The 12,735-nt window shown below is 40.0% G+C and overlaps 1 protein-coding gene across 2 annotated transcripts; it reads right to left on the reverse strand.

Annotated features, from left to right (window-relative positions):
• Positions 1 to 2,295: 2,295 nt before the first annotated feature.
• Positions 2,296 to 6,702, reverse strand: dusp6 (dual specificity phosphatase 6). Of its 2 annotated transcripts, XM_066723710.1 has the most exons (4): positions 6,349 to 6,702; positions 5,736 to 6,151; positions 4,956 to 5,384; positions 2,296 to 4,072 (listed from the first exon to the last, which is right to left on the reverse strand). In XM_066723710.1, exons 2-4 carry the CDS (start codon positions 6,133 to 6,135, stop codon positions 3,762 to 3,764), a joined length of 1,140 nt encoding a protein of 379 aa, XP_066579807.1. In that variant the 5' UTR covers positions 6,136 to 6,151; positions 6,349 to 6,702; the 3' UTR covers positions 2,296 to 3,761. The 2 variants fall into 2 exon arrangements, with proteins under 2 accessions (XP_066579807.1, XP_066579806.1); XM_066723709.1 differs by having other exon boundaries at positions 5,736 to 6,701.
• Positions 6,703 to 12,735: the final 6,033 nt, after the last annotated feature.

The following is a 12,735-nucleotide window of genomic DNA, read 5'->3' on the forward strand; positions in this document are numbered from 1 at the left end:
GATGTGGTTTCCTGTGTCCTGTCTCCTGGAACATCCTAAAGCAAAGGCCACACCACAAAGAGGAAGAGCGTGCTGTGGTCGTAATTTACTCTTTGTGTTATCACTGCTGTCAACCATTTCAGACATGTATGCTGCGCAGTTATGCAGCTTTAACAGTCTGAAGTATTGTTTTTCCTGAAGGTAAAATAGAGCACTTGTTTACATGATTAAGTTGAACCATTTGAGGCAGTGTCTCTGAGAAGGAAACAGTAATTAGTATAAAATAAATTAATATTAAAATATATATTTTCTCTAGTATGGTATCTAAAAGAACTGGACTGTTAAACTCCCTTTAGAGCTTAGGTATAAAGATGTAAAAGCCTCCATATAAATGCTTAAGAGGAAAAGCATTACGCTTACGAGAAAAAATAAGATTATTTCAAAATAACTGATCTCCAAAGCTGTCTTCCCTAGAATACCTAATTGTTGTATTGATATTATATTATTAGGCATTATTAAAAGAATACTAGTAGTTCCTGAAGGGGGATTTTAGCTACTACCTCAAATCCTTGTGGTTAAAGTATAGTATAATGTAGTATTTATGAATTGTGATGGGGAATTATTATCATTGCTGTCATTTTTATTATTATAAAGACAGCAATGAATGCTTTGGGTGTGATTGCTTTTTAAACATATCTCAAGATAGGACTCCTACATCTTAAATCGATACAATCGCTCAGTTTCTAGCACAGAAATGAAAATGAAAGAATAATGACTTACTCTCAATGCTGTTCCTGAAAATAAAAGTTGCCGAACTTTGAAAAGTAATTCCCATCAAAATGTATCACAAGAAACGTTCTGTCTTTGTTGTCTGAAACTTTAGTGCATTGATTGCGTAAATTGTAACACAACAGAAGTGGTCAATTTCATTCACTGATTTTCAAACTACGTATATTAGCCAGATAGACCTAGATTTCCCTTTGAGGGTACGGATTAAGAAATACACCTCTTCTGCAGAACTGTATTATTGTATTTAGGGACTTTTTGCATCAGTCTTACATCAAATTTTCATTGTCTTTTATTTTAATAAGGAAATGAAGAATTGAGCTTAAGAAACAGAAAACAGACTCAAAGAGAAGTCTGAAAACTAGTTATCGTTTAACTTGTGTTACATGTAGAATGAAAGTGCTCACATTTGTTTTGTTCCCTGAAATGACACATCCTAAGATAAGATGGTCTTAAATGTTCTATATAACCTGTGTTACACAACAGGTCTGATTCACTGCTAAACCGGTTTTATGTCACATCTCTTGGAAACAGGTAACATAATGAGAACCCTGATAGGCAATCTGCCAGAAAACATTTAACCGTAAACCTGACGTGGGTAAATGATTTGAGCACTACCGGTTACCTGCATAAGGCTAAAGGTTACAGGAAGTTTGTGCAAATCTTATCCAGCAAAAAATGTATTGTCTATTGACTCGGAGATCGACACAGAACAGATAATTAAATAACTCGAGAACACTTAACCTGTGTTACGGAAGTTGAGATTATTTCCTGTGAGTTATCAATAACCTACATGGGGTTTGATGTCTCCAATTTATGCAGAGGTCATCCTCTAGCTGATATAAATCACCAGATAGAGGCATCTACTGAATAAATAGCATTCCTGTACATAATTGAATAGACTGAATAGCTGAAAAACTATCTGAATCAAACCCACTACTGAAGTGTATATACAATTAATATTTTTTGTAGAATCTTAATAAGAGGAATTCCATAGCAATATTACATGAGCTGTGAATTAAAGGCACAGAGTATTATTTTAGATGGAAAATGTAAGCTCCGGGTTGAGATGGGAGTTTTAGGAGGGGTAGAAGATGGTAGATCTTAAATAAATGTAAATATGTTTGATTGTTAAGATCAACTTAGAACACCCTCTTCTTCTACACAAGAGGAAGGTTATTATTTAAACTCAACAATTAAAGAAAACAGGAAGTTATATGGATTTCTTCCTGGTGTATTAAATAAAATAATATTTTAATTCTCAGTTACTTCACTAGTTTTGTTTTTGAGAATTCTGCAAGTAGAAATTGTATATCTCCTCTTTAACAAATCTGCCTGTAAAATGTCTCCAGGCCAATATATGTAGCAAATGTGACATTAATTAGGTGAATAACAGTTCACTTTGCAAGTTCCCCAAGAGATTGACACATACAAGCTTAACAACTCAGAAAGTACTCAAATCTCAGAATAATGATTATGTAATTGCTCCAGGAACCCATCCTACCACCACAATTCAAGACAAAACTGCAGTTCAGAATAGACAAAATAATTATTTATTAATAATTTATGTTTTTACATTCTTAAGATGAACTCAATGCCCCACTTCACACCTCAGGGTGATGGAGGCGGAGGGGGAGGGTCACTCTCCATTGGCCAGCTCCTCAAGGGCAGCAGAAAAACAAGTTCCATAATTTTGTTTCTCCTTTTAACAAAATAACATTTGCATTTGTAGTTCTTTTGCATTTGAATTTGAAGATCCCTGAAGAGAAACAGCCGTCAGCATATCCAGATACCATACGAATAGTCCAATCAGAACCTTTACCAAAATGTTACATTCCTTGTCTTCAACCTCCTAGGTTCCCCCAAAAAACAAAGGTTTGGTTCGATTTTAATCCCCATCGGATATTGCATCTTATAACTAACAATTCTAAAATATCTATTCAGTTGCATGCACCATGGAATTTGAACTCAAGTCACCACTACAAAGTGTATGACAGATATACATTTTTTTTTAACACTTAAAGTTATTAATTTAAATGAAATACTGTATTTTAGGATGCAGTGTGTCTTGGTAGATCTGTATACTTTTGACAAAAAAAGCTGTGGTGATAATTTTAAAATCAGTGAAAAATGTACTTCAGGGATCTGAAAAGCATATCAGACTTCCCAATTAGGGGTAACATGGTCATTATATTTGTATTTACAGAACTAAGGCATAAAATTAAGTGTGTATAGTTACAAAAAAAAGGCCTGTGGATGAAACCCATATATTAAACATCAGAAATGTGGTCAAATTCAACCAGAAAAAATATATATTACATATACACATTTAAAATCTTGAAAACCTAGTCTCTTTTTGGCATATGAAACAGATCTATTGATCAATACTCTGGATGCTTACATGAAACAGAGGAAAAAATACAATTAAAAACAGTACCCACTGATCTTTAAAAGGGTATATTCTGACACACAAGAGCAATGCTTCGCTACTCATATGTAGATCTCTCTCTCTCTCATATATATATATAATCTTTCAACATTACTCCATTAAAAACAGAATTTGAGAACACTGCCTTCATTCAGTGAGGTGTTCTCCCCCCACGCTAGGCTAGTCTTCACTGAAGACAAGAAAAATACACCCAAGCTTGAAAAAGTCTACAGGTGCAAGTGCTAATTAAATGTCCAGTTCAACCATCCATTTTCTTTGGAATACTTAGCTTCCCAGTCTGCTGCACACATGCAACTGTGCACCTTTGTTTTTCTTCTAACCTTTGGGACAATTAAACGCTTTGAGTCCAAGAGACAGCGAGAGCCTGAGTTACAGCTCTTTTCTCCCTCTGCAACAGCTGCTCCTATGCTTTAGTATGCCGTGTTTTTCAGCAAACACGCCCAGCAGCTGTCATATCAGCCCAGCTGTGTAAATAATGTCAAGTTGCTTGACAGAAGACGGAAGATGATTTCAGGAGCCCACGCCTCGAGGTCGGGGTCTCCGGGTCTCACGTGGACTCCAGGGGGTTGAGTTGGAACACGTTGTGATTGGTCGGCGTGGTGAAATACAAGGGTTGTGTTGTGATGCGGTGGTTGTCACAGGGGCTGTTCAGGCCGAGGGTCCGTTCAAAGTCCAGCAGCTGACCCATGAAGTTGAAATTCGGAGAGATGTTGGATTTCTTCATCTTCACGATATCATAGGCGTCATTCATCGACAGGTTGAGTTTTTGCATCAGGTACGCCACGGTGACTGTGACCGACCGGCTTATCCCAGCCAGGCAGTGGACCAGCACCCCACACTTCTTGCTGCGAGCTTCATCTAGAAAACAACAAATCACCGACATTTAGCAGATCATTCAAAGTATGCATTGAGAACATAAGCCTTCATCTCTCAATAGGAAAGGAAAATAAGACCCTGTGATACTCTTTAAAACATACCCTTTCAGTAAACCTACATAATCAATCACCACATGCAAAACAAAATTAATAGTTGGCAGGGAAAGATGAAGACAGGAGCATGACAGATTTCTTTGTTTCCTTCTGATGGGTTTAATACTACACTGGCTCTAGTGGTGGGCGTCGGATGTTTAAAACAATTACTGTAGTCTCTCTCGTTCCGCAAGACAAAAAAGCCTCAGTCAACACATTGTGAAATGCATGAGCACGAATAAAGAAGAAATTCTTCCATATGGCTCGGAGTATCTTGAATTGGAACAAAATTGACTATGAAGGTCTATTAAATTATGCTCCCAACTGTTGTGTCCCTGACAATGGTGTCATTCAAGCGTTTCAAAGAGCAAGGGGAAGTCATGGGGGCAGCCCATTAGGAGTAACAGGATGTAAACATTCGCTGAAAATGGTCTTCTTTGTGAGAGGAAACACATTACAATGCCCTAGATTAGTCTCTCTGCTGCTTCCAGGAGAAATTCCTTCCTGCTGGGATCAAATTACAGCCCTGCCCCCCCTATCCCTTTCCCTCCCGATTCAATATAACCCTTTGTATTATAATTATGTTAACCTTGGCCAAGAACTTGAAAAAAAAGAGTGAAAGGGGTCATAAATAGGGAAAGCTATGTTTTATGCTAATTAACAATATGTGGTCTGGGCCACTGCAATGGGGGCAAACAGTTATTGTGTTCCATAAAAATGCTCAAACAAGACAGATAGACAGATAGACAGATAGACAGATAGACTTTGCTCACCGATAAAGCTGATGGCCTCCGGGAAGAACTGGGAGAGATTCTGGCTCCAGTGGTCAGAGATGGGGATCTGCTTGTACTTGAACTCCCCCGCGTTCTCGAACAGGTTGGGCAGATTGGGGGTCACGTTGAGGATGTACTTAATGCCGTACTCTTCCAAAATGTCCAGGTTGGTGGAGTCCTTGGCACAGCCCAGGTACAGGTGGGGCAAGATTTCCACGGGGAAGGAGGGCTGCGTGTTCGACAGGGGGCTGCCGTCCGAGTCGGTGGCACTGTGGGGGTCGATGTCCGATTCAATGTCGGAGGAATCGGAGCTGATGCGGAGCCCCCCGAGCCCGAGCACCGGGGCCGTGGGGGAGCTGCTGCAGGAAGAGCTGTCCAGATTGGTCTCGCACATGCCGGGGAACTCGGCTTGAAATGTATTGAAACCGCCTGGAGAGAGATCGGACATGGACATGGATTTGTAATGGATGTCCCAGAAGAAAACCCAGATCACAGCCTAACAATAAGCGTGCATACAATCAAACACAACTAACACCAGACTACTGCAGAGACTAATGATTTAAAATACTTATTTGTCAGCCCATGATCACGCAGACACCAATGGAATAGCAAGACATATCATGAAATAAATAGGAGCAGTGTTTCTATTATGCGTGTGTGTGACAGTTATTCCATAATTGCCATTTGATGCATATACTCAGTCATGTCTTTAGCACGTCAAAGCAGGGGCTTCCAAATCACGATTTCATTACAATGCATGTGCAACTGCTGCCCGCTTACCTTCCAAGTAGAAAGCCTTGTATCCTTCATCCTTCATCCTCCTCAGCAGCAAGCCCAGCACGGAGCCCCCGTCCACATTCTCGTTCCAGTCCCGGCTGTACTCGTCGTACAGGACGATCGTATCCGTCTTGCACCTCCGGGCGAACCTCTCCTTGTCCTCCCCGTTGGCCAGCAGCGACTTGATGGGCAGGTTGCCCTTCTTGAGGCGCCGGAGCATGAGGCCGGGGATGGCCACGTTGATGGCCGTCTCCACATGCGAGGACTCGTAGAGCTCCTGGGCTCGGCAGTCCATCACCAGCAGCGCGTCGCTCCGGCTCTGCAGCTGCTCCTTCAGCCAGCCCACGGTCTTGCTGATCGCCATTGCCGATTCAAATGGGAGGTTTTTGAATTTATCTAGCATGAGTGCCCGGCAGAGGCTTCCGAAGGAGAGAGAGGAGATAGAGATCAATCGCACGGCGCACGGCTGATGCACACTGTACTGGTTAGCCCTACGGCACCGAGATCATCCCCATGCACGACCGAAAAAAAAAAAAAAAAATCAATCGCGAATAATTGAGCTAATTAAGCAAGCACGAGTCTTTTTCTCACGCCCTTCCCCGTCCTTTAGACTTACAAAAATCAATAATTTGCCAAAGCGCTGATGAATACTGGACTGCAGACGTCTCTTAGACTAGTCCCCATTCATAGGATCCTGCAAGGCATGCCCGTGCATTCATCAATGAATCCCTGAATGGAGCAGCTACTCTTGCAGTGTGCAGTATCTCAATCCCGTGCAGGCGTCTTTTTGGGTGGTTGTGTACCTATGGTGGTGGGTTTCAGACCCGCTGCAGCCCTTTAGCGTCTTGACCTGATTTCAGAATGCACTCGTTCACTCAACGTCCTTGCTTTTTATGCTGCTGGACTGATCTTTGTCCTCTCCAACAGACACACTTGCCGCCGCGCACAGCTACTGAATGGATACAAACGCGCAGCCCGCATTGGATACATCCCCCCGCCAGCCAATCAGAGCGCCCCGAACGGCGGTTGCCCGGGAAACGGGGCCGGATGGAACGGACGGTGTGGATGAATTGTTAATGAGTTTGTCATTCACAAAAACGGAAAGGAATTTCCGCTCCGGATCAGCCCAGTGCAAACACACAGCAACAGCAGGGCCGCTGCGGGGAGAGCAGGCAGGCAGGTTTTTTTTTTTTTTTTTTGGTAGGGGATCCTTCCTTGTTCTCATGTTTCCTTCAAGTTAAATACACAGTGACAGCAAACACCCATGTAGACGCGCACACTTACAGGAGACTGCACGCATGTCCCTGCGTGAGCATGCATGTGCAGTATGTATTCCGATATGACATAACGCAATAGTGCGAATTAATCTCACGATTCGAATTATTACCTGTTGTAAATGTATTTAAAGAAAAAAAAACGAAACGCACTTCAAGTATTTATTAAAATGTAGTGGGTCGGGGGGAGATCATAGGTCTTATTTTATGAATGAAGCTCAATTGAATGAGCCCCGGAGTATATAGAGAATTCTGTTACATTCATGAAATAGAAGTTAATATGAATAATACGTTTCGTTTTCTTTTTTTCGTGTTCATAATGGCGCACATAATAAAGTTAGATTTAAGATAAAGGTTAATATGATTTTGGTGTTGTGATGATGATGATGATAATAATGATGATAATATAAATAATAATCGTCATCATCTTTACCTTTTGGTATTTTACATTGTTTATGTCTTCCTCTCAAAACAAAACGACGTAACCCACCTTGCTATTACCGCATGGAGAGAGAGAAAGAAAGAAAAACTTAAAATCTAGAGCTTAAATGTAAGTTATAAAGAAAATATATAATGATATACATTTTTTGTGTAATATGTTTAATACACTGGAATATCATACTCTTATACAAGTGTGTATATCTGTGTATTTAGTAATACCTGGAAACAAATCTTTCATGCCACCATAACATTTAAACCACAACATTTATGTGAAAAACAAAGAGCTCCATGCAAATGTTGTATTATGAATAATTATCGATGGATTCTAACTAACTAGACGTTTGAAATTCCTCACATTACCATGACAGACTCGTTGGCTCTGCAGGCGTGGGCAGATCAGAGATTTCTATCATACTTATAGCAATATAAGGTTACACATCTAGGTGGGAAATGGTTTGATCATCCACTATACAGTGCAGCGGGCTGTAGGCAATGGCAACCAGGCTGATTGTTTCTATTTTGGTCCATCTTCCCTGCACGACTCGCTCCAGGGCAAACTGGAGGGCTTCAGTCTGTGGGGGTGGCGTTTGGTTGGCAGTGTGTGAGATAATGGTCACCCTTTCCTCTTCATATTTAAAGTGTACAGTTCCATTAAAGCCTCCATCTAGATTCCTGTAGTTTTGTATAATATCCTGCTCAGATGGTGGCATAATAATCATATAGGAGGGTTTCCGTGTTCTCCTGTAGGCTTTATGTAATATCATCATTGTGTAAAGGACTAGCACAAATACAAGATAAACAAAGCTACACTTCATGGTGACTAAACACAGACTGAATCATCACAGCAGTTTCCAATGTATAGATTTTGAGTCTAGTATTGCGTTCAAAACATTCACAATCCTTTATTCTCAACCCCTAACAGATATGGATCTTTTCTTTTGTACTGTGTCTCATTAAAATGCATTTATTATGATGTGTTGCTGCTGCTGTTTCCTCTTTTCATTTCTATAATAAAGATGGATTGGTTTGTGTTACAAAATGTGCCGTTTCCTCTAGCACTTGGTCTCACACCTGTTTTGAAAGATTTGTGATGTCGGTACAGAAAGTGTTGATTGTGAAAGTAGGTGTGTGTTGCAGCAGTGCACAGTGAACCGCAGAGGAATGTGTCGGAGCCTGGTGTTGTTCATGTTGTGTGGGGAGTCTGAAATACATCTGCTGACCATTACTGAGGTCGATAACCACTTGTGTGTGTTGTTGTATGTACATAAACAGTAAATTACTCATCAGAAATCGTAATTAAGTATTTCATTTCGAGGGGAAAGTGATTCATTGAAAGCTATAGCCCTCATCTCATCATAAATCTATCAGCTTCTTATTTGTTATTTCTTTATCTGTTCAGTATTTCCTTACTACAACATTATGTGTTAAAGTCCAGTGCCAGTTTCTTCACTTCACTTTTTTCTGTTCCTTCATAATATTGCTTCTTTGGGTTGACTGTTGTTTTGCACATCATTTTGCATGTAAGGTTTTACATCAGATTAATAGATACAGCGAGCGATGGTTTTAAGGCTCAAAAGCTGTTTCTCCTTTAGAATCATTAAACCTCCAAAAACACACCAGAACAATTTGTCTGTTCTGTTTTTGGACATCTGGTTTTCAGCTGATGATGCTAATTGACCTAAATTCACATAATTGTTGATCTCTTTTAACTCAAAGGCATTTACTTAATTTCATAGGGAAGAGCATTATTGAGGAATCAATTTCGTTTTTTCTCAGTTAATTTTCAGACTTACTTTCATACTGGCAGTTTAAAATTCTTTAGTTTCGTGCAAGCATAATGATATCATTGGGACATTGTAAGTCATTTAAGAAGTTCCCATGGATGTTCAGACCTTTTTCTTTCTAAACCAGTGCCTTGTTATATATTAAATGCCCCGTAAATCATACCATTATTGTATTTTAACCGGTTACCTTTACACCAGGTGTAACTAAAATGCCTCAACCAATTAACCTGAGGCAACTGCAATAAATACATGAATAATTAAACAAATATATAAATAAAAAACACCCAGAGGAAACACTGACTCACACGTCCTCAGATACAATAGTTCACTACAAACAGAAACATAAAAGACATTGTATTTCCTGTATCATCTTTTCGGCTACCTTGATTACCCCTAAAGGGAAGTAATACACTACAGTTTTCAAAGTTGATGGGTCCATAATTACATTTTAAGTCAGTCATGAGTGCTTCTAGTGACATTAACCCCTAGCTGGCTTCCATGAAGAGAACACCAAGAAGCTGGTATAATTTTAAGTCTGTAGAAATTAAAGTGTATTCTGGGAGAAAGTCTGTCAACAGGAGGGAAAGCAACGCCCTTATCAGATGTCAATACTGTGATACATCTGGTAAACAGGAAGTCTAGTAACTGCTACCACTGCTTAGAAGACTGTTGAGTGATGATACAGGAGTGAGACAGTACTCACCCCCTAGTGGATCTAGATGTCTTGTAATGTGGTAAGACGCTTGATTGCAGTGCTAGGGATTCAGATTGACATTGTTGTTGTTTTTTGTCAATGATTCTTTGTGCTCAGCAAAATCTCCATGGAATAAAAGCATTAACGGCCACTGGACAAGAAAGAGACACCAATCAAGTCACGTTGTTATAATTCGCTTTTGATGGGTGGATAATAGCAATTAGATAAATGAGAGGATTTTCAGGTATTAATTCTGATAATCTGAGAAGAAGCTGGGGAGGGGTTTGTGCAGAACTTTGTAGACTGACATTATTCAAAGGTCTACTTCAATTAACCTCCACAAAAACAACTAGTATTCACATTTGATGCTTTGAAATCAATTGAAGCCCCTTTTCTGGTTCCTTTATTTTGTTTTGATGGTATCCAACACTTTAGCTGAACTCATTGTATGAATACGTGTTATGGTAGCAACATGTAGTGTACTTCTTTAACATAAAATCAGGTATACAAAAAATGCAAACTGGAATAATGGAATAAAAAAAAGGTTAGAAAAATAAAAAAACGGATTTCAAAGCCAACTTTCAAAACACTACACTATGCAATAGCTGACACTGCTTTATGTTGAAGTCTGTTTTCTCTGGCTGTTTCAGCCCCACTACGTCTAATAGGTCCTTCTGTGTGGCTTTCCACTCCGTGAAATGAAAGATTAATCTCGGGCACCTGTTCGACTGGAAGGTACAATTGCCTTGTCCTCTTAACAGATGACAAGAAAAGTTGAAGTAATCAAGTGGCTTAATTGTATTTGTTCAGCTGCCCCCTAGCGCTTACCAAGAAAGGATAAGTAATGGGATTTGCAGACCTACTCCAGATCAAAGTCTGGGATCAGATTATAGTTTTGATTTGACTTGAGACACTTCCCTGCTTTTAAATTCACTCAGGTATCGAGATTCAGGATCTCAGGGTATCTTATGAATGAGATTGTTAATGTCGCCACACATTCTGTACCTACTGCTTGTGTGTGTGTGTATGTATAAGTAAGATATTCCTTTCTTGGCCTACTAGGACTGGTTGCTTGACCAGATCATGTTCTTTGTTTCACAGTCTATTTAGTTTCACGCCTTTAAATACATACACGACAATACAAGTTCATACATGATTATTCAAAACAAAACAACACAAAACATTCTCACAGCTGCAAAGACAACTGCCCCTCCTTCACTGAGTACACTAGCTCCTTTATTCTTCAAACTAATTAATCGTATGTTAATGCCAATCTGATTTGAGAGGAAACCAACACATTAAACATTTGCATCACATCCCCCTCTCACGTTTTGACCTGCTTCTTAATAAACCCAGCTTGGCCCGACTCGGGAGGAAATATGCGAGTTGTGCTCTGTATTCATTCTTACGATTGTACTTTCAGATCTGTTTCCCTGTATCACAATTTGTGTTCAAGGATGTTGCCTTGAAGATTGCAAATCAGAGGATGGGACGTTGTTGACAAGACTTTTATATCTGCAGCGTTGAAGGGAAGTGCAGCAGTTTACCCTGGCCCCAGTGGTGAGTGCTTTTAGAACGGTTTTCTGTGCGAGATGGATTGGTGTCAATAGAAATCGCATCAGGGGGAGCATTAAGAAGATTTCCTGCTGTAAGGTATTGAATGTTAAAAGCTGGTTTGTGAATGAGTATTGGGAAAGATGTAATGATTTTTTAAATGATTAGTTCATAGAAATGAATGAGTCCCTGCATTCCCATTTTTTTAGCGGCACACATAGGAACTGTACAGAATCAAGGCCCAGCAGGGGCTATCCTTTTTCATTTTGGAAAGTAAAGTAGTTGACCTTTATGCAGCATACAAGTCAGAAACAATCCATTTAAAATATGTTCTTGCTTTCAGAAGACTGGTAAGACAAAGGGATGAATGGACTCACATGAAGGGAAGTTGAAGATATTCATCACAACTCAATTGGAAACTGCCTTTTGGTTGAGAGCTGCATCTTATAGGAAAGGAGACACATATTTCAGCGAGGACAGCATAAAAGCCTTCCTGTCAATGCAATACCTGCACCAACCCTCAATCCCCGACCTCAAACACACTTTCACACCCAATCTACTCTTGTTTTTAATTATCTATTGTGTTATGATATTGGTCTAACTATCTGTCTATGTCCCACTCCTGGGCCTTAGAAGAGCAGCTCCTGACTTCTTTTGAATACAGACTATTATTCACTTTTGTGTGTGAGAAATTGAGGCCAGCACTGTGTCCTATCCACGCCAGAGTAACCTGCCCTACCATGCGGTCGGGTGGAGTCCACTCTCTCAGCGCTGCCTGGCTCCTGCTCTTTGTCTGTGATCTTTCAAGACAATTGCAGCTCTGCTTTTATCAGCAGCCTCGATCATTCTGTCTCTGTTGCCTGTCAAGCCCTTTATTATCCTTATTTTTGTTGTTGTCAGGGTGGGTGGCTGGTCTGGAAACTTTGTTCCTGGCTATTGCTTCAGGGTTCAGAGGTGGACTGTGTTTTGCTTTCAGCATTTCTTTTCCTGCTGTTGCGGGCGGTGTGTGCTGCTCTTCCTTTGAGATGGGCACTCTTCCTCTACTTTTTTTTTCCCCCTCAATGTGCTCTTTGTTTCCTATTGAGGCTTCGGAAAAGGAACAGACATTATATCATGTTTTCAAAGTACGCCACAGCTTTCAATAGTATCTGTATGGAAATGTTTCATTCTGAAACTTGGGATTTACATTTTTGTATTTAAATGTAAAATGTTTAGGTAAAGAAAATACATAAATTGTGCATATGCTTTCTTATTCT

The sequence above is a fragment of the Amia ocellicauda genome, chromosome 15 (genome assembly GCF_036373705.1).
Source record: "Amia ocellicauda isolate fAmiCal2 chromosome 15, fAmiCal2.hap1, whole genome shotgun sequence".
NCBI lineage: Eukaryota > Metazoa > Chordata > Actinopteri > Amiiformes > Amiidae > Amia > Amia ocellicauda.

Coding starts and splice junctions, on each gene's coding strand:
- dusp6 (XM_066723710.1), bottom strand. CDS start 6,135: ATGCTAGATAAATTCAAAAACCTCCCATTTGAATCGGCAATGGCGATC. Junction 5,385..5,735: donor CAAGGCTTTCTACTTGGAAG/GTAAGCGGGCAG, acceptor ATCTCTCTCCAG/GCGGTTTCAATACATTTCAA. Junction 4,073..4,955: donor GGAGGCCATCAGCTTTATCG/GTGAGCAAAGTC, acceptor GTTGTTTTCTAG/ATGAAGCTCGCAGCAAGAAG.